The sequence below is a fragment of the Alosa pseudoharengus genome, unplaced genomic scaffold, assembly GCF_046254945.1.
Source record: "Alosa pseudoharengus isolate Yale_2024_CS ecotype anadromous, Long Island Sound unplaced genomic scaffold, YU_APseudo_1.1 YU_APseudo_1.1_scf_15, whole genome shotgun sequence".
In the NCBI taxonomy this organism is placed as follows: domain Eukaryota; kingdom Metazoa; phylum Chordata; class Actinopteri; order Clupeiformes; family Clupeidae; genus Alosa; species Alosa pseudoharengus.
The window spans coordinates 3,767,179-3,788,289 of record NW_027468620.1 but is presented as its reverse complement, the minus strand read 5'-3'; the positions used below and the strand labels follow the sequence as shown (position 1 = coordinate 3,788,289).

The 21,111-nt window shown below is 43.0% G+C and overlaps 1 protein-coding gene across 1 annotated transcript; it reads left to right on the top strand.

The window, feature by feature from the left end:
• The first annotated feature begins 363 nt into the window (after window positions 1–363).
• On the top strand, window positions 364–20,661 carry spock2 (SPARC (osteonectin), cwcv and kazal like domains proteoglycan 2). The gene is made up of 11 exons (XM_076285276.1): window positions 364–675; window positions 8,397–8,405; window positions 8,757–8,802; window positions 12,230–12,344; window positions 13,073–13,175; window positions 14,573–14,690; window positions 15,498–15,617; window positions 15,934–16,152; window positions 17,365–17,427; window positions 18,500–18,637; window positions 19,098–20,661. Exons 1-11 carry the CDS (start codon window positions 487–489, stop codon window positions 19,250–19,252), a joined length of 1,275 nt encoding a protein of 424 aa, XP_076141391.1. The 5' UTR covers window positions 364–486; the 3' UTR covers window positions 19,253–20,661.
• The last annotated feature ends 450 nt before the right edge of the window (window positions 20,662–21,111 follow it).

The following is a 21,111-nucleotide window of genomic DNA, read 5'->3' as shown; positions in this document are numbered from 1 at the left end:
TGTGTGCATTTCTTAACAATATCCAGACTTAACAACATAGCTATGGATCAATTCAAGACAAACCTATGCTGACATCAACTGGCATTTCATAGCATACACATCATCTCACAGACAGTACCGCGCAGTGCAGTGGCACAACATATGAGTGAGATGGCTATATGTCTATTCTGATCGTGACCAAATAGCTACATCATTAAATTAGTCAATGCGCATTCTGACCCACAGGCTATATATGATTCTGATCAACGCAGCCTATAGCATATTAAGACGCATGTTGTTTGGGGTTTTCAAGAACTTGACATCACATGGGTCTCTCTCTCTCTCTCTCTCTCTCTCTCTCTCTCTCTCTCGTACACAGCAGCCTACGAGAGAGCATCCCGTAATCAGGTCACATTTCACTGTGGACTCAGTATCCATCTCCTTCATCTAAAACAACACCTTTAACAACGTTCGTTTGTTGACCAAGCTATCATCAAGCACCGAACGATGGTGGAGGTCATCAATTTAAGGTGTCTTCTGGTCGCGGTTGTAATGATAAAAGCCTTTTCCGCGCAAGGAGAAGTGAAGACAGCGAAAGAAACCGGGAAAAAGGGGAATTTAATGGAAGATGAGCAGTGGCTATCCACCATTTCCCAACACAGTCGGAAGATCAAACATTGGAATCGCTTCAGAGATGTAAGTTTGCGTCGTGCAAGAGAGACAATTGACTGTGAATTGTCCGAATATCCATTAGCATTGCTGTCAGAAGGGCAGCATCCCCTCACGGCAAGTGTAGCGTTCATCTCCACAAGTTCATTAGCGCTTCCAAACGGAAACGGTGCGAATTGTGGTCAAACACAACACCTTGTGCCTATTTTGTAGAATAAATTATTGTAGGAGACTGAGCATGTTGCTTTTGACAATGTTGTCTATTAACCTTCATATTTAAACCATAAATTAACCTCTGTTTTGAAAAGTTTTGACACGCTGTTCATAATTCAAGATATTCAAGTATCTTGTCTGCTCTGAATAGCATTCTGTGATTTGGGGGGTTTTGGTGTAGGTTTGGTTCAGTTGTGTCAATGTGCAGTGGTCACCCCCTCTAAATTAAGCATACAGATTTGGAGAGATTTACAGATTAAATGTAGGCTAAGGTGTAAGGTGAACAGAGTTCTACCATTCTCATTGAGAGTTGTTCAGGAAAACAGTCGATTTGCAGGCTTTGTAGGAATAGTATATGCCCCTAATTTATTACAAAAAGGCTGTCCTTGGAAAAAGGGTAGGACTATTAATCTTTGAGCGTAAAAAGATGAGTAGGACATGATTTTGATTATGAATAGGAACAAGATGGATCGTTGACTTGTTGTCTTAACAAAGGCATCTTTGAGCTCTGTTGTTTTCTGTGGCTGTGGGGATGCTGCTGACTTCCTGGAAAAAGTGATGACAGATACCGTCCTAGATATGGTATCCCACTGAATGACACATATTTACTCTGTTTTTCATTTGGTAGCCATGGCACAGGTGAGGGGGTTATCTTGTTGGATATGTATTTGTTCCTTTGATGAAGCTCTGAGGGCTCTGTCATATCCAGACTGGTCTGTGTTTGTGAAAGCAGAGAGGATTTCCAGAGAAGAATCATGCCATCTCTGTACATTTCCTCCAGAGACTGCTTCGATCTTAGAGGTTCATTTTAGAGAAGACTAGGTGGCATCTCTGTTGTAGCCCCAAAGGCCAGGAAATAATGTAATGTAACTTTGGTTAATGATGATCACTTACAAGAAAGGTGCCTCATGTGTCTGAAAGCACATTATTCATCGGTCAAACTTTTGATAAACTTATTCATGAGTCAATCCCAGTCCTTTGGGGATTGCATGATTCATTTTTGTTTGTTTGTTTGTTTGAAATAATGTTGTGCTTTCTCCCCGGAAATCTTTCATCCCATCTCTATCATCATGTAGTGAAGCATCAAAACCTCTATGAAATCCCTGGATATATTAAATGTTGCATGTTTTTGCATCTTTGAAATACTAGCAAAGCAACAAGAGCCTAAAATAGAGACATGCATACATCATCCTGCCTTGGGAATTCTTTTCCAGTATGAATACTTAATGTCTGTCCTTATATTGTCTGCTGCTGGATTTATTTACCATGACATCACTAGGTCAGTTTAGGGTATACATTATGTTTGCTGGCAGACAAACAATTTTGTGTGGCACATCAAAAGCCTCCTGTCTTACAAACGAATGTAAGCGAATGTATACTTAAAAATGCTATGGTGTTTTCATTCAGATAATGTTGCAAATATATGTTTATTAATATTTTTTTAAATTAATATTTCTAGATAATCTCAGTGTTTTACCTAAAGAATCAGTGTCAGTCCAGCAACTATAGTAAAAGATTCGTCATATTCTGCCCGACGATATCCTTTTCGCTTTGGGTAGCATATTATATTCCCCAGATGATATAATGCAGCCATATGAAGGAAGGGAACTTGGGCCAGGAGTAGTTATATATTCACTTAATTTAAAAACAGAAATAAAAGTCAAGGCTATTGCATTCACATTGTTGTTACCATGGTCATTGTGGCAAAATACTGTATCTTTTATACATTCTTATGAAACTGATCTGATATTTGCCATTTTCTTTTTCATGATGCTTTCGCAGAATTTTAAATATCATAGTGAGGATCACTCAAAAAGAACCAGTTATTTTTTAACAGAAATAAATATTTATTGTACCATTCTATAAGGTGAGCACAAATGAGCATCTCATACTCATAATGTAAAAGCATTGTAGCAGTTCAGATAGAAGAACTTTATCCAATTCAACTCCCTCTACCGTTAACCCCTCCGTGACATGGTATAAAGATTTTTTCTGAGAAAACTATGACTGAATCTGTCATCTGTTCGACTGAAAACAAACAACCAACAGAGCCAGCCAACCAACTCTCTCTCACTCTCTCTCTCTCTTTCTCTCTCTCTCTCTCTCTCTTGCAGTGTCTGTTGTGCAGAAGGAGCTCATTTAAAAAGCTGTGCTTCTCTTCAGCCAAAGAGAGGTTGTGTCGGCTTGCACCTGTTATTCCACCACTACATTTTTAATGAACCAAAAATGTTTCATGAGTATGCTCAAACGGTCTCTCGGTTCCCCAGTCATTATCATCTGATTAAAAATTCAGCATGGAAGAGATTAGGGTGGGGGGTTGGTATTGTTGCTCAAGGCGAAGACTTTTTTCTTTGCTTGGATTTCTTCATTAAGAGTGGGGAGGTTTTTTTCCCAAGATGTCAGAATAGTGTGACAGTCTTTCTCAAATGTCTTTGTTGCTGTAGCAGCGTATCAGCTCGCTACAGTTGAGTCATGGCATGCGGACATGAACCATTACAAGAAGAAGGGAAAAGCTCATCTAAGCAGCTAGGCTGGAGGCCAGAGCATTCATTTAGGACCTTCTCCTCACCCTCTGCATGGGATGGGGGAGTTCTGAATGTCAAACGCTTGGTGAGCAAAGCTGCTGACAGGGCTGACCACGTGCACTCGCTGCAGCTCCTGTCCTGTGTGTTAGACAGCGGAGCTCTGTGAGGTGTGGGCTGTGTGTCAGTGGAGGTGGCTCTGTCCCTGTAGCACCTGCGCAGCAGCCAGGAGATAATTAGCCATAATGCAATTTAAGACCAGGCAGCCAAGTTTGCTATTAAAGCCGTGGTGTAGTCGTGTATTATTCACGGTCCTGCTCGCCAGAGCTAAATGGAACATAAAGGAAAGCTGTTGTCATTGACTACAACTACTGATGTCCCATAATACCAGTGTTGTATGTGTGTGGTGCAGCTGTTTTTAAAGCCAGTGCTAAGGATGTGACCTCCTTGATGAAGTGAAAAGTGTGGCCAACCCGCCTGAGGAGGCTTGATGTGGAGTACAGATGAAGCCTGTTCAGATGACATCTGACAAAGTCAAGGAAAGCCATTGCTGCAGGACATCTAGGCCAGTGGTTCTTAAACTTTTTCTCTGACGACCCCCCAAAAAACATGGGCCAAGTCTCGCGACCCCCTTCTCTCTAACCGGCTGAATTTGGTTTTGAAATGTTGTGAGATGGGCGTTGGAAGCAAAGGCAGAAAATGTCTTCTCTCATAGGTATAGGCTATGTCAACATCAAAGGCATTATGTCAATGGTAGCCTTTGACTAAAAGCCTTTACAAAAATGTCTAATCCAGACTGCAAATCATTTCGCGACCCCTCCAATATTTTTGCCAACCCACCTTGAGAACCACTGATCTAGGCTAACCACCAAAAGTGTAGGTGGACTCTAATTGAGTAGAGAGAGAATAGAGAGAAAAAAACAGCCTTTTATCGTCCACTCCAGGGGTACAGCCACTTCCTGTCCAATGGGAGGCTTTATCTTTGCGATGCAGGTGGAGAGAGTGGTGGGCCAGGCTTCTTTTGAGACTGCTGCAATGACACGGCTCATTGCTCATTCTGCCATACTCTTGGAATATCAAAGTAGAAAAGATTTCTGAAGTAAAAAAAAAAATATCTATCCAAGAGTTATACTGCTGTCCTTTGAAAGAAGAAGAACAGATAATTCCACCTAAACAGACTAACCTAAACTACTAAAAGACTATACTTCTAAAATAGTGGTGCAGTGGGGGTATGCAATACTAAATGCATTAAATAAATCATTTTAAACAGCACAGCAGTGGCACTTTAATTTTGATTTTAGTGAGTAATTCACTCTTACTGAGCAAAGTTGTGTTCTGCATGTCATTTCGATTCCTTTTCTCCCAGTGTATACATTACAGGATGACATGTCACGATAGAGGTATTAGCGTTTGTCAGTAATTATTAGTGATTAATCAATTTGGTGTTCTTGGCAAAACAGTCCATTAATTTGGAACTAATCTGAAGCAGCATGCCTTACATTTTGCTTAGGAGTAAGACTTAAGTATTAGCAGGAATTATTGAATATTTGCCTCGAAATGCAACAGATTCTGTGTGTTTTCGTCAGTTCTTAAGGCCTTGACTACATCTGTATCTGTATCTGTGTTTATTGATGCATTGTACAGGAACATACATCCTTCAAGATCCATCATGGATCATGGGGCAGACGTGGCCTACTGGTTAGCACTTCGGACTTGTAACTAGAGGGTTGCTGGTTCGAACCCCGACCAGTAAGAACGGCTGAAGTGCCCTTGAGCAGGGCACCTATCCCCGAGCGCCGCTGTTGTAGCAGGGCCGGGATTAGTGTGTGCTTCACCTCACTGTGTGTTCACTGTGTGCTGAGTGTGTTTCACTAATTCACGGATTGGGATAAATGCAGAGACCAAATTTCCCTCACGGGATCAAAAGAGTATATATACTTATATATATATATATACTTGGTATACCTCTCTTATAATTGTAATGGCATGCTGGGATGTAAGACTGCAACATGCACTCTGAGCTCTGTGTCTTTGGCTCCATGCCCCTCCACTAGTCTCCCAAGCCCCTCCACAGTCAGCCTCTGGCCCCTCACCATGGCTCTTTGGCCTGCACCATGAATGAACCATCTCTCTGTCCTTGTGGCTGACATGACCTTGTATAACAAAATTGGCATTCCCCTGGGCCAGCGCTTCAGCCTGATGCCAGGTATGGGCCATAAAGTCCAGGATGGGGGTTGGTGATCACAAGTGCATTGGAGTAATGGTGTGGTTTTCATATGGTTTCCACCATTCACAAAGCCACTTTAGACTTGATGAGATAGTGAGAGTGTAGTTGTAAACATGGTTTTTCAATTGGCAATTAAAAATGAGCCGCACACATTGCAGATGACACTGCAGCTATATGACCAACACGTTTCCACATACCTCATAATGCATTCAAATTAGTACTAAAAAATATGCTCATTTGAGAAAACACATAAAGCTCACATAGAAATAAAAATCATTCACAGTTATTCAGTTTAAATTTCTCATTTATATGGAAACAACATGTGCTCAGTATCCAAGAAGAAAATGTGTGTGTGCTGATGACTGTCCTGAACAGCTGAGTGAGTATGAGATGGCGTGAGGGCGAGCCCCAGCAGGTGGCTTGAGGGCGCTTTTCTGAAATAGAAATGACTCATCTGTTTCAGGGCACAAGAGACCTTGCCAAACTTTAGTCATGATGAAGACCACTAAATAGAAAACATCTTCCCAGTTCTCGCAGGGTGATAAGCAAGTTGTTGTGGGATAATACAGAATGCTCTTTGGGATGAATGTTGAAAGGCAATTCCTGCAGGGTGAATAAGGATTCTACCATTTATTGTTTGAATATCTCATTTACAGTTCATATACTGGCAACTTTATACCTCTCATTTATCTGGCAATGATTTATGGAAATAATGTTTTATACATTATTAGCTTTTGTACAACAGCATGCAATGGCTCTGATTTTAATATTCTCTCCATTATATCCTACTATCCTGTACATAACCACATTACAGATATTCTGCAGAGCTATAATCACTCATGTAAACTCTATTGACACACACTTTCAGCTGTGAGCCAAAGAGTTGGGTGAAAATGACAAATGCCATGCACTCTCCACACAGCAGGCCACACTGACCAGACCTCTGAAGCCCAGTCCAGTTTGTGGAGCGCCTGTTTGACACACTCAGTTTCATTATGGGGATCTGGAGGATTATCAAACCATCAATCAGCTTTCTCTGGCCGGGAAAGGGGGTAACAGTCTGCTATGTCAGATGCTGAGAGGGATTGGTCTACAGGAGGCTATGCAGATCTTGCTAAGGAGTCTGTAGATGCTGTCAGCTCCTCTGTGCAGCATAGTCTTTGAATGTGTCATTAGTCCACCTGTCTCTAGCTCAACCATGTGGAACAACACTACAGTTACCTACATTCCTTACAAATACACATAAACCAGATCTGTAGGAGATTTCACAGCAAACTGATTGAACAATATATCTGTGTGCTTTATTTTGCTCTTGCTGATCTAACAAATGAGCAGCGGGCTCTCTGCTGGCACACTGAGAATGCAGTTGCCTTCTGCAGGCATGACTGCCTTGCTCCCCAGAAGCGCATGCAGCCCTCCGTGGCTTCCTCTGAGCTGGGCTGGAGTCCAGAGCTGAGCCTGTCAGGGCCTGGGGTGGCTCTGCAGAACGCCACTGCATCTGCTGTCTGTGGATATCATGATGATGCTCCATCCATGCACTGCACTGCATTCTACGTAAGCCACAGAGCAGCTGGGGGAGGGAGGGGGAGGGGGGGGGGGGGCTTGAGAGAGCACTCCAGCAATCCTCTGAGGCCGATGTCTTTATTTTGCTTTGTAGGCATACAGCAGGTAGAGTCTTGAAACAGAATGGACATTTTTATTCATCCAAATATTGCTAGGTTGGTGTACAGTTAGTAGCATTGGTTTCATCGATAAATCTTCACTTCAATCACCAAACTGCACTGATCCCAGTTGTGAGACTATGTCATTTCTTATTGTATAGCACTTTGGTCAACTGGTGTTATTTTTAAAGTGCTTTATAAATAAACATGACTTGACTTGACGACTTTCTTGGGCTTTGGAGTCAAAAGCCATACTCATGTTGAGCATCAGTTTGAACTTTCTGAATGAGCTGCATGGCACAGTCTCAGCATTTTGGGAATGTTATGTTCAGACGAGTGTTTTACACGGCATTTGAAGCTGTAATCCTCCCCATCAAATAGGATATTCTTATCTTTCTTGTCTGAGACACAGAGTGGTTATTTTGTGCTCCTGTCTCAAGAAGGCATAATCCGATCCCGTTAGGGCATGCAAGGATACTTGCAAATGGACAGCTTGATTTTGTGCCAATCAAGGAAATGATTACCTTAGTGAAGGAGGCTTTATATTAAGATGCTAGAACGTGGCTCTTTTTTATGAGCAAGCCTTATTGCAGGTGTCATGTTTTATGGATTCCTCTGAGATCTTTTCAGTGATGTATTTCATGTGATGTTAACAACATGGATATCATTAAAGTTCTCAATTTTAAACTTTATATTTATTGTGGGGTAACTAACATAAGCCAAGTAAACAGTTTATTCATCTTGTTTACACAGTATTTTTTTTATCCATTTCTAATAGATATGGAAGGAGCTCTAACTTGCAATTGCAATGGTTGAAAACCCTATTTTGTGTAAAGAGCAGCCTTTCTGTAAAGCACATTGTCTGAACAAGCAGAATAATTTGCAGAAAGAGCCATCATCAGATACTGGAAAAATAGCACAAAGAGTGCCAAGCACTATGAACAGTGTGAATAGTGTGAACAGTCAGAATGATGATACCTCTATTGAGGCACTGTTTTTAGAGAATAACAGAAAATACAAGGGAATTATTGGGAAGAATGGACTTGTATGTCTGAGTACGGCTAATACATGACTCATCTCTCTCTTCTCTCCTCTCTTCCTTTCATGTGCCTCACCATTCTTCAGGAAGTGGAGGTCAGTAAATATATATTTTCTAAATATGCTCAATCACTTCATTATTCTATGATAGCCTATTTAATAATACGAGTTTGGAAGACTTTTTTTCTCATTTGTACAATAGCTAAACACAAAATGGCACTGAAGCTAGTATTATGTCAGATCTTTGACAGCGCTTTACTGTTAAACTCCAGCACCTCATAAGAATGACATATATTAACATTCGTTCAGCACTCTAAAATGACATTAAACTATGGAACTCCAATTAGAAGAACATGCTTAGCTGCAGGCACAGATTTGCTTCTTCCTGTTCCTCCCATTGTGTTCAATACTGTCTGAATGTCAGCGTTTCCTTCTCTCCTCCCCCAGGACGACTACACTCGCTCATGGGATGCAGGTCAGGTTTCAACTGAAAGTAAGTCCTTTGTATGGAGCCAATTCTGTTTTCTGTGTTTACCGTCATATGTGTTCTGCCTGCTCAGAATCTGTCCTCGTATTCATCCTGTTTTGCCTAAGGATTTAGAATGCAAACAATGGAAAGCTTCTATGCCTCTAATCATGGGAGAGAGAGAGAGAGAGAGATAGATGTGGATAGCATATGCTGAGTGAGGTGTGTTCCAGAGAAAACCAGGACCTAACGATGTCTAATAACACAGTGCACATCAGAGGACTATGGTATGCTTTCACATAGATGAGGCAATTTGACACTGGTAATTGCAGCAGTAATCAACACCCACCACCAGCAATCTCACACATTCAATTGTATCGGTACCTCAGTGAATACACAATAATGGGTGGAGCTATAGTGGTATAGTATGCTGTGTATGTTGATACAACAATCAAAAGGTCTCCATATCTATAGCAACAGTACTACTGCTAAGGACTAATAGAAAATATATTTCTTTATATTTCTTTGAATAAAACATGTATTTCTCCATATGTCTGTCACCGTATTTCTTGCAAATCACACCTTGTTTGCAGTTTTAAGGGGTGAGGGTTAGGCCTGAAGAAACATGCCAAAATAGATGTCTAATTGTTCCCCTTATACATTACCAAAATACAATTGTTACAGGTCCAGCAAGAGTTGATATTTTAAAACAAAATGTGTGAATTATGATAGAGAGATATAAGTTATACAAGTTGTATCTCCATGTTAACTCCTTTTTACCAACCTCAAATCAGAATCCTCTGTCCTTGATGTACACTGAACATGAAGTCCTCAGAAGAGAGGAAGTCCATTAGCAAAGATCTTCAGATGTAATCAGTGGGTAATTGCCAGCTCTACCGAGGTCCTGCTAAGAGCCCTGAGGGCATGATTTAGAACTGACACTGGCATTCTTCCTGTGAAACAGAAATCCACTTACATGAGAGATTGTGAGTGTGACTCTCCCAAAAGCTCTCAGAATTATGCTCATCTTAAGCACATCATAAAGTTTTTTGAATAAATTCTAGGCTTTGCAATGGGTTTTGATTTTAAAACAGCTCAAAATGAATCACTCAGTAATAAAGATGTGTTGCTTCTTTTCTGAGAATTCATATTAGGAAAAAAACAAGGCAACTGTATCCTTCTAATATTTCTGCAGTCATAATATTAGCTAACTTTGCTTGGCCGCTTATAGCAGAGTTTCCCTACACTCTGCCTCAAGTCATTTGCCCTCGCAGGGATGGCTGGGTAGGAGCCGTTGGGATGCAGCATTTTAATAACATTGATCCCCTCAGCACTCAACACAAGGAGACTCATTCACCTCAGCCCATTGATCTGCCCTCTTCTCCATGACAGAGTTAATGAGGCAGCAGAGGAGGGCAGCTGAAAGATTTGTCACATTCAGACATGACTAAATGAGTGTGATGTCTGCCCACCAACATCAGTGGCCCCCAGGTCTTGTTAGCACATCTGAAGAGGGAGGGCCGGACCTGTGTGTGCAGTGGTATATGACTCAGTGGTCCTTCTGTTCTCCAAAGCGACATTGCCGTTCTTGTACAACCATGAGGTTAGATGCAGTGATATTTTGTTTTTGTTTTCATGTTCATGCTGTTGTGGTGAATTTCCCCTGTCTTCAGAGAATCTCATGGCCCCATATTACTGGTATTGACATGCTCTCGCTTCCAGAGTAATCATCCCCACAGTCCCACATTGCTTGTGCATTTTGGGGAACCAGATGTGTGAGGCATCCACTGTATGACCTCATCTATGGATGCTTACAATGTTGCTTGTCCTACATACACAAAGCTTTAACAGATCCTCATGAAAGCTCATTATGCTGGTTTAAGGATGTTTATCAGGCTGATGCAATTGCATGCCCATTCTCTGGTCATGCAATAAAGCTCAGGCTTGTATGGGAGAGAACATAGCATATCTAATGAGCTGTCAGTGAGCTAAAGTTACACAGCGCAATAAAACAGCTGGAGACCATTTTACAGTAGCCCCATCATGTAGGCTTTCCAGGCAGCTTCACCTTCCTCCGCATGAGAGGTAATTCTCCCTTTGACAACGCAACGCACCACTGACGATCGCATGTAAACAGCGGATGAAGGAGGTGGTGTGGGCCGGAGTGGAATTGGTGGTCGACACGGAATCTGTTGGGATTTCCAACTCCCATAAGCTAGATTTGGCACGAGCGCAGTGTGCAGGGAGCCTAATTACGTGTTTCATGAGAGGCAGTGCTGCGTGTGCGCTCAGGAGACAGAGAGCAGCAGAGGGAGAGTGGTGAGAGGGCTTCTCTATTTTCAAAAGACATGATGGAGCACACAAATCACCCCGCAGAAATAGTCTCTCAGCGCCTGGAGATAGTGGTGGTGGTGGTGCCATGCCTGTTGCTATGGTAACGGCATCATACTGTTTTACTCTAATCCTCTTGAGACTGTTATGTTAATATGAGGCTCGTGCTTTTACACAATGACACTGTATTCATCCATCAAATCAGAGATGTTTATAGAAAAGAAGAAGAGGTTAATTCACAACGCTTTTCATCTAGGAGAGATGATGTAATTGTCAGGTTGGCATCTGAGTTTGTTTACTGTACACGCTGGATGGTCACAAGGCATAGGCCTCTTGTGTGTTCCTTCACTGGCAAACACTATCAGAAGAGATCAAAACAGAAATGTATCACAGGGGATAAATCAGGGCCTTTCCAATCGTATTATGCAAGAGTTTGAAATGAAAAAAGCTCTAATATTTGTGCTGTATACAACATTTTTCCACCAGGATTTACATCCCAAATCAGATTTTCACTTTTGAAGGTTTGCCATTTTGGATAATCCCGTCATTATTTCAGTATTACTGAATTGTTTTGTGTGATTCAAATGATTGATGTCAGTATACTACTGTCCGTATGGTTAATGGATTTCAAGGATTCTAGTAGCTGTTTATGTCAGACACATATTATATTGTTTGTTGGGTGTACTTTGCCCATTTACTTCTTGAGTATTTGAAGGTGGGGAGATTGTTAATGATTAGATGTGGTGCATACATGTAGTGGCCTCCTCTGCTGTGAAGCTCCACCTATAGAATCCACTTCCTCTACCGAGCTGACTGAACCCCCCTCCCTCAGTGGTGTAAAGATTTGCACATATGAGTCAAGTTATCTCACAAGCACACGCCGTCAGGGTAACATATTGACCATCCTCGCTCAGGAGTGAGAAGAGAGGAGTGGGAGGAAGCATGCAGCCTCACTGCCACTGGAGCTCCCAGCAGGCATCCCTGACATATTACACACGCTCCCATTCTGAAGGAGGGAGGGAGGGGGGGGGGAGGATGAGTCTTCCTGGTCCCTGATGGATGAAGGGAGAATGGATTGCTTTTCTTAAGCTGAATCTCTCTCTCTTTCTCTACCGATCCCTAGATGTGGACACCACAAAGGACCCCTGTCAGAAAGTAAAGTGTAGCCAGCACAAGGTTTGTGTGGTTCAAGGATTCCAGCGTGCTGTGTGTGTGAATCGCAAGAAGCTGGAGCACAGGTGAGTGCCATCCACAGGTCAGAATTAACATGCAGACTGTACACTGCTGTCTACACTCATCAGTCCAAAGTAAATTAGAGCTCGCTGGCGATTTGCTTTCTTGTAAGATAGCTACTGCTGAATCCGTAACTAGCACTCACCCATCAAGTGCCGAGAGAGGAACATAAAAAGCAGAAGGGAGGGAAGGCAGAGCTCATTACCAGGCACAATCATTTTCACTGATATCTAAACCTGGTGCTGATTTTCGCCAGTGGCGGCTCCTCCTCAGTTAAAGCCTCTTTTCCTACACTCAGCCCTGAGGTCTTTAATATCCCACAACGCACCTCTTTTAGAATACCTTTGAGGCTTGCCCATGGGATCCTTCATTATTTGCTCATTCTTAATTACACAGTCAATATTCAGAGAACAGAACTCATTTACATAACATCCCTGCTCAATAATGGTTCTATCATGAGATATAATTGTGAGTAATTATGGGACGGTTTTGCCCAAAGTCAAAATACCCCTTCTCAAGGGACATAGGAAGATTGTGTCCAGAGCTAAAGCTTTGATAAAAAAAAATCAGTGATAGTAGTGAAAGCACCCAGTGGTATAGTGGGCTAAGATTATTTATAGGTCCAAGCTGTTCGCTAATTTGATTTCTTGCTACTCTGTGGGCTGTGTTAATAGTTGTACTGATGAGCTGCTGTTTTGTGTTTGCTTGTTTCCCATTCCCTGGTGTCCCACAGAAGTAAAGTTCCACTGGTGAAGTCTGAGCGCAGCTGTAGCACATGCCCTGTGTCCACGTGGGGCCCTGTGTGTGGCTCTGATGGCCATAACTATGCCTCCCAGGTAAAGCACTGCTGTTGTACCTTCCGTTTTCTATACACTCCCCTTTCTCTCTTTGACCATCATGCAGTCCATCCCCACACTCAACCACACCTTTCTCATCTTGCTTATATGGACAAACCCTTTATTTTCATTGCTGGGCTAATATTATATTATACAGTAAGTGTGTGATACGTTATTGTATGCCATTCATATAACTGTAAGGGCCCATAATATTACAGGTACCTTGCACATTGCCTTGTCTTAGCCATGCCATTTGCCATCTTTTTTCCTCACTTTTCTTTCTCTCGCCCTTTTCCTCTGTTTGTCTACAATATCCAGTGAGTCAGCATGTTCTCCCAACAATATAAGAAACTGGGACCCTTGTGAACCTTGTATAGATCTTTAATGGTTGTGAGCTCACCATAGACTGTCTCTACAGCTCTGTGAAAACAAAATGTATAAGGACTTGGTTCAATGAGAGCTCATTTAATTGAAAAGTATAAAGCACAGACACTAGAGGCACACATAGTAATAGCTTTGCACAGTAGGCCTACAAAAACTCCCCTCATAATGACCTAGCCCTTTTAATAGAAACGAGTTCTATAGCTTCCAGTTACAAACCCATCTACAGACTGTTACAAACATTGCTTAAAAAACTGATGATAGCATATTATGCTCTTCACAGTACCCAAGAATTACTGGTGGGAAAGCCCACTGTAGACACAACACTGGCCACCTCACAGTACAATAGTATTGCTTTGGGGTTGTCCTTGCCCACATCTCCTACTAAAGCCCTGTGCTGGCCCAGCCGTGGAGGGCTTGTTGTGGACCACACATACTGAAGGCCAGCTCTCAAAAGGCTCATTTGGTATTTGTATAGGCTTTCTCTTGTCTATATTGCCCACAAACCAAATCCACCGTGTGGACAGGTTTGGCAGCGGTTACAATGGGGATTCAGAGGCGCAGAGTTTTTTCTTGTGCAGATGGCGTGCAGTCCTGTGTTGAATTTGTGAGTCAGACTGGACTGCAGCAGAAGAGAATGCACAAAGAGCGGTCATCGGTTTATGTTTCATGTCTTCTACTGCTGACCTTGTTGAAAACGTGAAGTGGTGAGGGGAAATTATGTTTCATCACCGGTCATCAGCCAACCATGGTGTGTCGTCTAAGTGAGCTGTTCTCCCCTGCAGTCACCTCTATAAATATTTGAGCTGCTATTATAGCTCTAAGTCACTGTGCTGCATTCAGGAGGATTAATGGCACTTGGTATTATGCTCGTGGTCAGGTGTCACGGCTGGAGCACACCTCTGCATGGGGTCGCTTCTTTTCACATGTTGTATGTTTTGACAGTGTGATCTTTTGTGTGTGTGTGTGTGTGTGTGTGTGTGTGTGTGTGTGTGTGTGTGTGTGTTTGCTTGCAGTGTAAACTGGAACAGCAGGCTTGCCTCACGGGGAAGGAGCTGAGCGTGAAGTGTTCTGGTTCCTGTCCCTGTGCCACACCTGCCCCTCCCACTGATATGAGCGACAGCAGCAAACACGGCAAGTCCACGACACCAGCGGCCTGCTGGAGGAAGATATGTGCTTATCGCTCTCAGCCATTGTGCTACCTTTGTGTTGTGACCTCATACACATATCTCTCCTGCAGCCTAGGAACAGATTGTACAGATCACAACCTAGTGCAGACTTCTCAAATATGTGCTCATTTTAGTCCAAATAAAACATGTAAATACTCTGCATATGCAGGTCTGCTTAACTTATTGAAATATAGACAAACACATTGTATATATATATATATATATATGTACACTAGTATAGTGTGTTGTAATACTCTATGGCACTCTGTGCTGTGAGGCAAAACAAACATCTCCCTCCTCTTCTCTATTCAGTCTCTAACACACATCTACTCTTCCCCTCTGTCTCTTGTCTAAAGAGATATCTGTGATCACTCTGGCTGATATATTAGATGAACTGTAAATGCCACAATGTCCAATTTCATGGGACAAGATGAACCCTGACAATGGGAGATTGAAATTACACACAATCACAGCTTAATGGCTAAGCAGATTTTGTACGATATTAAATTCCTGGCTGGTATTTTGTGATGAGGAGTGGTAGAGCCTTGTGTCAGATGGAGGTTACAGCAGGACATGCTCCTCTTGTGTTCTCCTCCAAAGTCCTCCTACATCCCAGATCCCACTTGAGCTCGGAATAGAGTGGACAACACTGTTGCACTCACTCTTTCTGTCTCCTTTGGTTTTGCAGACAAGGTTGCACGTTCTGTGTTTTTTTTGTTTTATCTCGATTCTCTCTCTCTCTCTGTCCCTGTCTCCCCACTCCACCCATCAGAGAGCTGTACAGGGCAGGACCTGGCTGATTTGGGCGATCGGCTGCGGGACTGGTTCCAGCTGCTCCAGGGCAATGCCAAACAGAACTGGACAGGCAGCCCAGCAGCCAGCTCTGGCTCCGGTGAGAAGGCCACACATTGCACACAGTCCATGCCAGTAGCCCTCTCCCTCCTCCTCTCTCCTGCTCCGTCTCTTTCCTCTCCTCTCACTCCATCATTGAATCTAGCCATAGCCTGCAGTTTACCCCACCATTGTAATCCATTTGAATGTGTTCTACAGACATACATTCATACTAAACTAAACTAACTAGCTAAACTAAGCTAAACTATGATCATAGAAATGTCGAAGTTGGAATGAACCATAAAGCAGTCTGTAGCTGTCACAAACTGTAATAGGGTTCATTTTACAGTGACAAACAGCAGTGCTATTGTTTCCAGTCATAGACAGGAGCCTGGTAGCCACCTGCAAGGACTCCATCGGTTGGATGTTCTCCAAGCTGGACACTAGCGGGGACCTCTACCTGGACCAGGCTGAGCTGGCTGCCATCAACTTGGACAAGTATGAGATCTGCATCCGACCTTTCTTCAACTCATGCGACTCTTACCACGACGGCAGAGTGTCCCTGGCTGAGTGGTGCCTGTGCTTCTGGAGAGAGAGTGAGTCCATGTCCAAGGCCAACAATCATGTCACTTTCAGAACTGATTGAACCCCCACACTCTACTGTCAACACAGAACATGAGTTCAGAGGTTAGCTATGGCTAGAAGGGATGGATTAGTTGGAGTACTTTTATTTCCCTCACCTGAAATGAGTAATAGATGCCAACTCTGGAAGACTGGAAGACTTTTCAGGAGACTACATGTATCCCCCACATCAGCAGAATTTATTTAGCCTCCAGTGTATTTATCTTAATTGGTTTTCTAAATATACTCAAACAGTGAGTGAGAAGTTGAACCATATGTGATATGTTTGGATTACAGTAATCCAGTGCTTTCATCTCCTTCTGCCTCACACAAACCCCCTCCAGACAGAGAATGGGAAAGGGGTGGGACATGTGCCACAATTTGATTTACTTTTGACTGTTCATCTCTTATTGTGAGTGATTCTGAAAAAACTCTCCATGCAATTGAAAAAAGATAAGCACTTCTACCAAGAGATCTGCTTTAGCGGCTAAAGTGTTATTGCTGTGTGCACAAATATGTGTGTGCATGCATGCTTGCCTCGTTCAACTTAAGACACGGATGTGTTTGTGTTTCTGTAAGTGTGTGTGTGTGAGTTTGTATGTGTGCCCACGTCTCCCAGCGTGATGTGAGTCTCTGACATATGCCCCACTCCTGCTCTCCATGGAGTGGAGTTAACATGTCTGTGTGACCGCGGCCAGTATCCTGGGTCGTGTTTGATGTGATTCTGTGTCCAGTCAACCCCTCTGTCCCCTCCCTCCATGACCCAATGATGGACACTGCTCCTCAGGCTCGTGTCATGTACCGTATTCCCTGTGTACTTCTGTTGCTTAGCGACATCACCGGTGCTGAGCAGAAACAACGTGCCTGTATGTTGTTGACAGCCTGCCCGCCTCTGCTCACTGGGGGACTGTACTAGGCACTAGAGCAGAAATTCTGGCCATGTTTCTGATCTGACTTTACCAGCAGGGCTAAGACTGCGTAAAGCATGGAGCTTTTTTAAACTTGTGTCTGCGGATGTTTACTAGTTAGTTTATTATTAACGATTTCATTCATGTTGAATGGCTGCCCTTACCCATCTTACCTGTCTTCTAGACCTAACAAAGTGTTCTAACTGAAATCCTATAGGGTGATATGTGAAGTGCGCTGATTCCCTGCTCTGAACACTGGGATTGTTTTGCCATCCACAGAGCCTCCCTGTCTGGCTGAGCTGCAGAGGATCCAAGTGCAAGAGGGTGCCAAGAGAAAGCTGGGTAAGTAGGAGTCCACAAAGGGAGAACCATGATGGAGCAGAAACCAATCACAAGTATCTAGGGCACTAGAAACACACCTGTGTATTTGTAAGGTGGCGTCTGTGTATATCTGTGTCTGTGTGTGTCTGGGTGATATGGGGGAGGGAGGCCAAGACAGAAATGGAAGTTGGAAGGAAGATAGCGTGGAGGTGAACAGAATAGAGGAGGGAATACAGCTAGAGGACAAGCCACTGGGCCTCAGAGGGAGAGGAAGAAAAAGGCATGGATACATTAGACAGAGAAACCGGAAACTGAGATAAGCAGCATACATGGAGAAGAGGAGAAAGAGAGAGAGAGAGAGAGAGAGAGAGAGATAGAAAATGCCAAACGAAGAGATGGAGAGCCGGCGCCTCTGGCAGGAGTCAGTGGCGGAGGAGTTTCATTAAACAGATGACAAGCACGCGGCTGGGATTATGGCCTAATCAGGCCTAGGGATTAGAGTGCGCGGCTGGCAGCAGCCTCGGCGCTTCATATTTGGCTCGGCTGCACGCCGGACTCTCCAAGGACATGCCACAGATGCGCCGCCTCGCCAGCATCCATGCCCAGCGCCGACCACACCAAACGGAGATGCTCTCTGATACTTCATAAAGAACCTCGACAAGACCAATAATCTTCCCCTGACGGATAGCTTTGGTTTTGAGTGAGGATAACCCTGGCTGGTAATGGCTTGTCATGTTCCAGCACATCTGCTTGTGTGAGTGTAGAGTCACCTCATTCCTGTCCCTCAAGGCTCCTCAAGGTTACACGTGCCCATCATCAGCGTCAGGGAGCTGCCCCATGATTAACCACTACCACTACACAAAGCCATCTGCAGTCTCCACTGGATTTATATTATGCATATTTATTCATAGACTGGGAGACAGCCGGTGTAACATCTCAATGTATTATGTATATTTAACTTGTATGTATGATCTTTCACAGATCCATGTGTATTCATGTGTGTGTGTGTGTGTGTGTGTGTTTCTGTGTGTCTGCGTATGCTGCCGTAAATAACAAGTATGTGTTATGCTTGTGTGGGGTGCTTTTTGATCAGGAACCTACATCCCCAGCTGTGATGAGGATGGCTACTACCGTAAGCTGCAGTGTGACCAGAGCCGAGGCCAGTGCTGGTGCGTGGACCAGCACGGAGGGGAGCTAATGGGCTCCCGCATCCATGGCAACCCGGACTGTGGTAAGACAGGCAGGACACTGGGCAGCCTCCCACAGACCCATTACAACAACCCCTTTTTTCTCTGGACAGGGCGGCTATCCACCAAAATATCGCTCTGCAGTCAAACACAGGACCAAGTGCCACATTCAGTTTAGCCAGCTTCATTTGCATGCTAAAAGACTGGTTGTCTCTCTGATAAAGAGCTTCTTTCAAGATTAATTACAACTGGCTGCACTGGACCTGCAGGTGATGAGAATGAAAGCCCCTGGCTAGGTTTAAAGCTGAGACTGAAAACCACGAAATCAAAGGCATGCCTCTTGTTTGCTGTTGGCCCCTGGCTAATTCATGGTGTGTTAGGTATAGAGTAAAGACCTTATTGCAATTTCTATTGCTATTATATATTTTTGCTGCAATAGCAACAATCCTGTTTACCCACATCCTCCTCCTCTCTCCTTCTCTCTCGCTCTCTCTCTCTCTCAAGATGAAGTGGTGGCGTACTCTGGAGATTTTGGCAGTGGGGTGGGTTGGGAGGACGAAGAGGAAAAACAAGAAGCAGAAGAGAACGCTGAAGAAGCTGAGGAGGAAGAGGAGGAGGAGGAGGTGGGAGAGGTAGACGATGGAGGATACATCTGGTAGAAATTCCAAATGGCTGCTTGACATAACCCAGCTCTCTGTTAGTGAGCGATACAGGGACAGCTCTCAATCTCTTGACACAAAATGATGGTTGGGAAGTGATTGTCTGGACATCTTTCTACAACACTCAAGAGCAGCACGGGTGGGTCTGGGGTCGGGACATAGGATAGTTACACTGGAAATAGGATACAGGAGAAAGAACTTCAATATGTTTGTCTTAAATTCTTGTGAAACTTCATGACTTTAAAGGAATTATCCGGAGTAAAATGCACTTTAGATCGATTTACGGATGATTGGGGGTACATACGTTGAGTTGACATCAAAATCATGTCATTCGGATGTGTTTTGAGAAAGTTCGATTGTACCGTTTTCAGTCACAACTCGTAGCCTGGAAGTGAGCGGGGCATTTCAATTGCGCCGCTACAAAACGCTATTTTTATACCTCTTCTACAGTTCCAAACAACATAACACTTACATGGTAGTGAGTAGATGGTCCCTTAAGCCAAACCGAAGTATCCCGAGGTCTTTATGTGGTCGAATAGAGAGTCCAGAATGAATTTCATCAAGCCAGTACCTTTCCGGAAATGTTGCCATCTTGTACAATCGAACTTTCTCAAAACACATCCGAATGACATGATTTTGATGTCAACTCAAGGTATGCACCCCCAATCATCCGTAAATCGATCTAAAGTGCATTTTACTCCGGATAATTCCTTTAAATTGTATTTTATGTGCAAGATGTTTTTTCCTCTTGCAACTGTCTTTAGAAGCCTCTACCACTGAATCAGACCCTTACACTTGGTATTTTACATTCCTAAAGGAGCTATGTGGAACTCTGTAGGATTCAAATAGTCTTGACTGCAACCACACAACACTCTTTCATTGACTTGCATTGTTTTTAATACAGCACCACACATGGTACAAAGTGGTATTACACGAGAGCAGGCCTGACACTCACTACTCTCTTCACATTCTGTTGCTATCTCTAGGTCATTTTGAATGTCTGAAACAAAAAACTCCACATAGCACCTTTAAAGAATTTTGTTTTTGTAGATTGCAGTACGCTTATTGATTGATTGGAGACTATTAGAGTTCTGTACATTTAAATGATATTTCTGTGATGGCTAACATTTTCAGAGTGTATGTGGATTAGATAATTATGACACCAAAGTGTAAGTACCGGTCTTATGACAGGAGGGCTCCACTGTCTGAACAGTTCTTATTTACAACCCCAACACACAGCATACCCTTTACATATGCCCTGTTAATGATACTTAAATATCACAGATACATGTTGGTTTTCAAACCTTCATAACTGTTTTCATGAAAGACATCCATCACATTTGTATTATGACGTCTAGTGTACCAAAAGTGAATTGTCATTATGCTCTACAATAAAGAGCCAAACATCAGTGTGGACCTCTATCTTGCTGTCAATTTTCAAATCCAGATATGCTTTTGAAGTCCAACAGTGCAGGTTGGCTTCCTCAACGATAATCTAGTGACACAGGTGTATGGAATTTGGGTTTGGGCACCCCCAAGAAAAATCTTGAAATTGTGTAACCTAGAATGCCAGAATTATGTTTATTTAGTTTTTATGTTCATAAATAAGAGTAACATTACAATTTGAAGAAAGCATCCTTGTTTGACGTTTTGTCACTGAGGGGATTCTATTTACTTTTTTTACCTCAGCAATCAACTCAAATCTGGCATTTTCTCTCCAAACTTTTGCATGCATGTAAGTCTCATGGAGGCTATTCTCTCTAAATGATTTGACATGGTGTGCCAGATATAGAATATCTGCTAAATCAGTGTCAAGACATTTGATCAATATCCTACTGTAACTAAATGAATCATAACTT

Excerpts from the sequence above, each read along its gene's own strand:
- spock2 (XM_076285276.1), top strand. The coding sequence starts at position 487 with ATGGTGGAGGTCATCAATTTAAGGTGTCTTCTGGTCGCGGTTGTAATG. Across the intron at positions 17,428-18,499 it reads GGGTGCCAAGAGAAAGCTGG|GAACCTACATCCCCAGCTGT; the intron begins GTAAGTAGGAGT and ends CTTTTTGATCAG. Across the intron at positions 18,638-19,097 it reads CCATGGCAACCCGGACTGTG|ATGAAGTGGTGGCGTACTCT; the intron begins GTAAGACAGGCA and ends CTCTCTCTCAAG.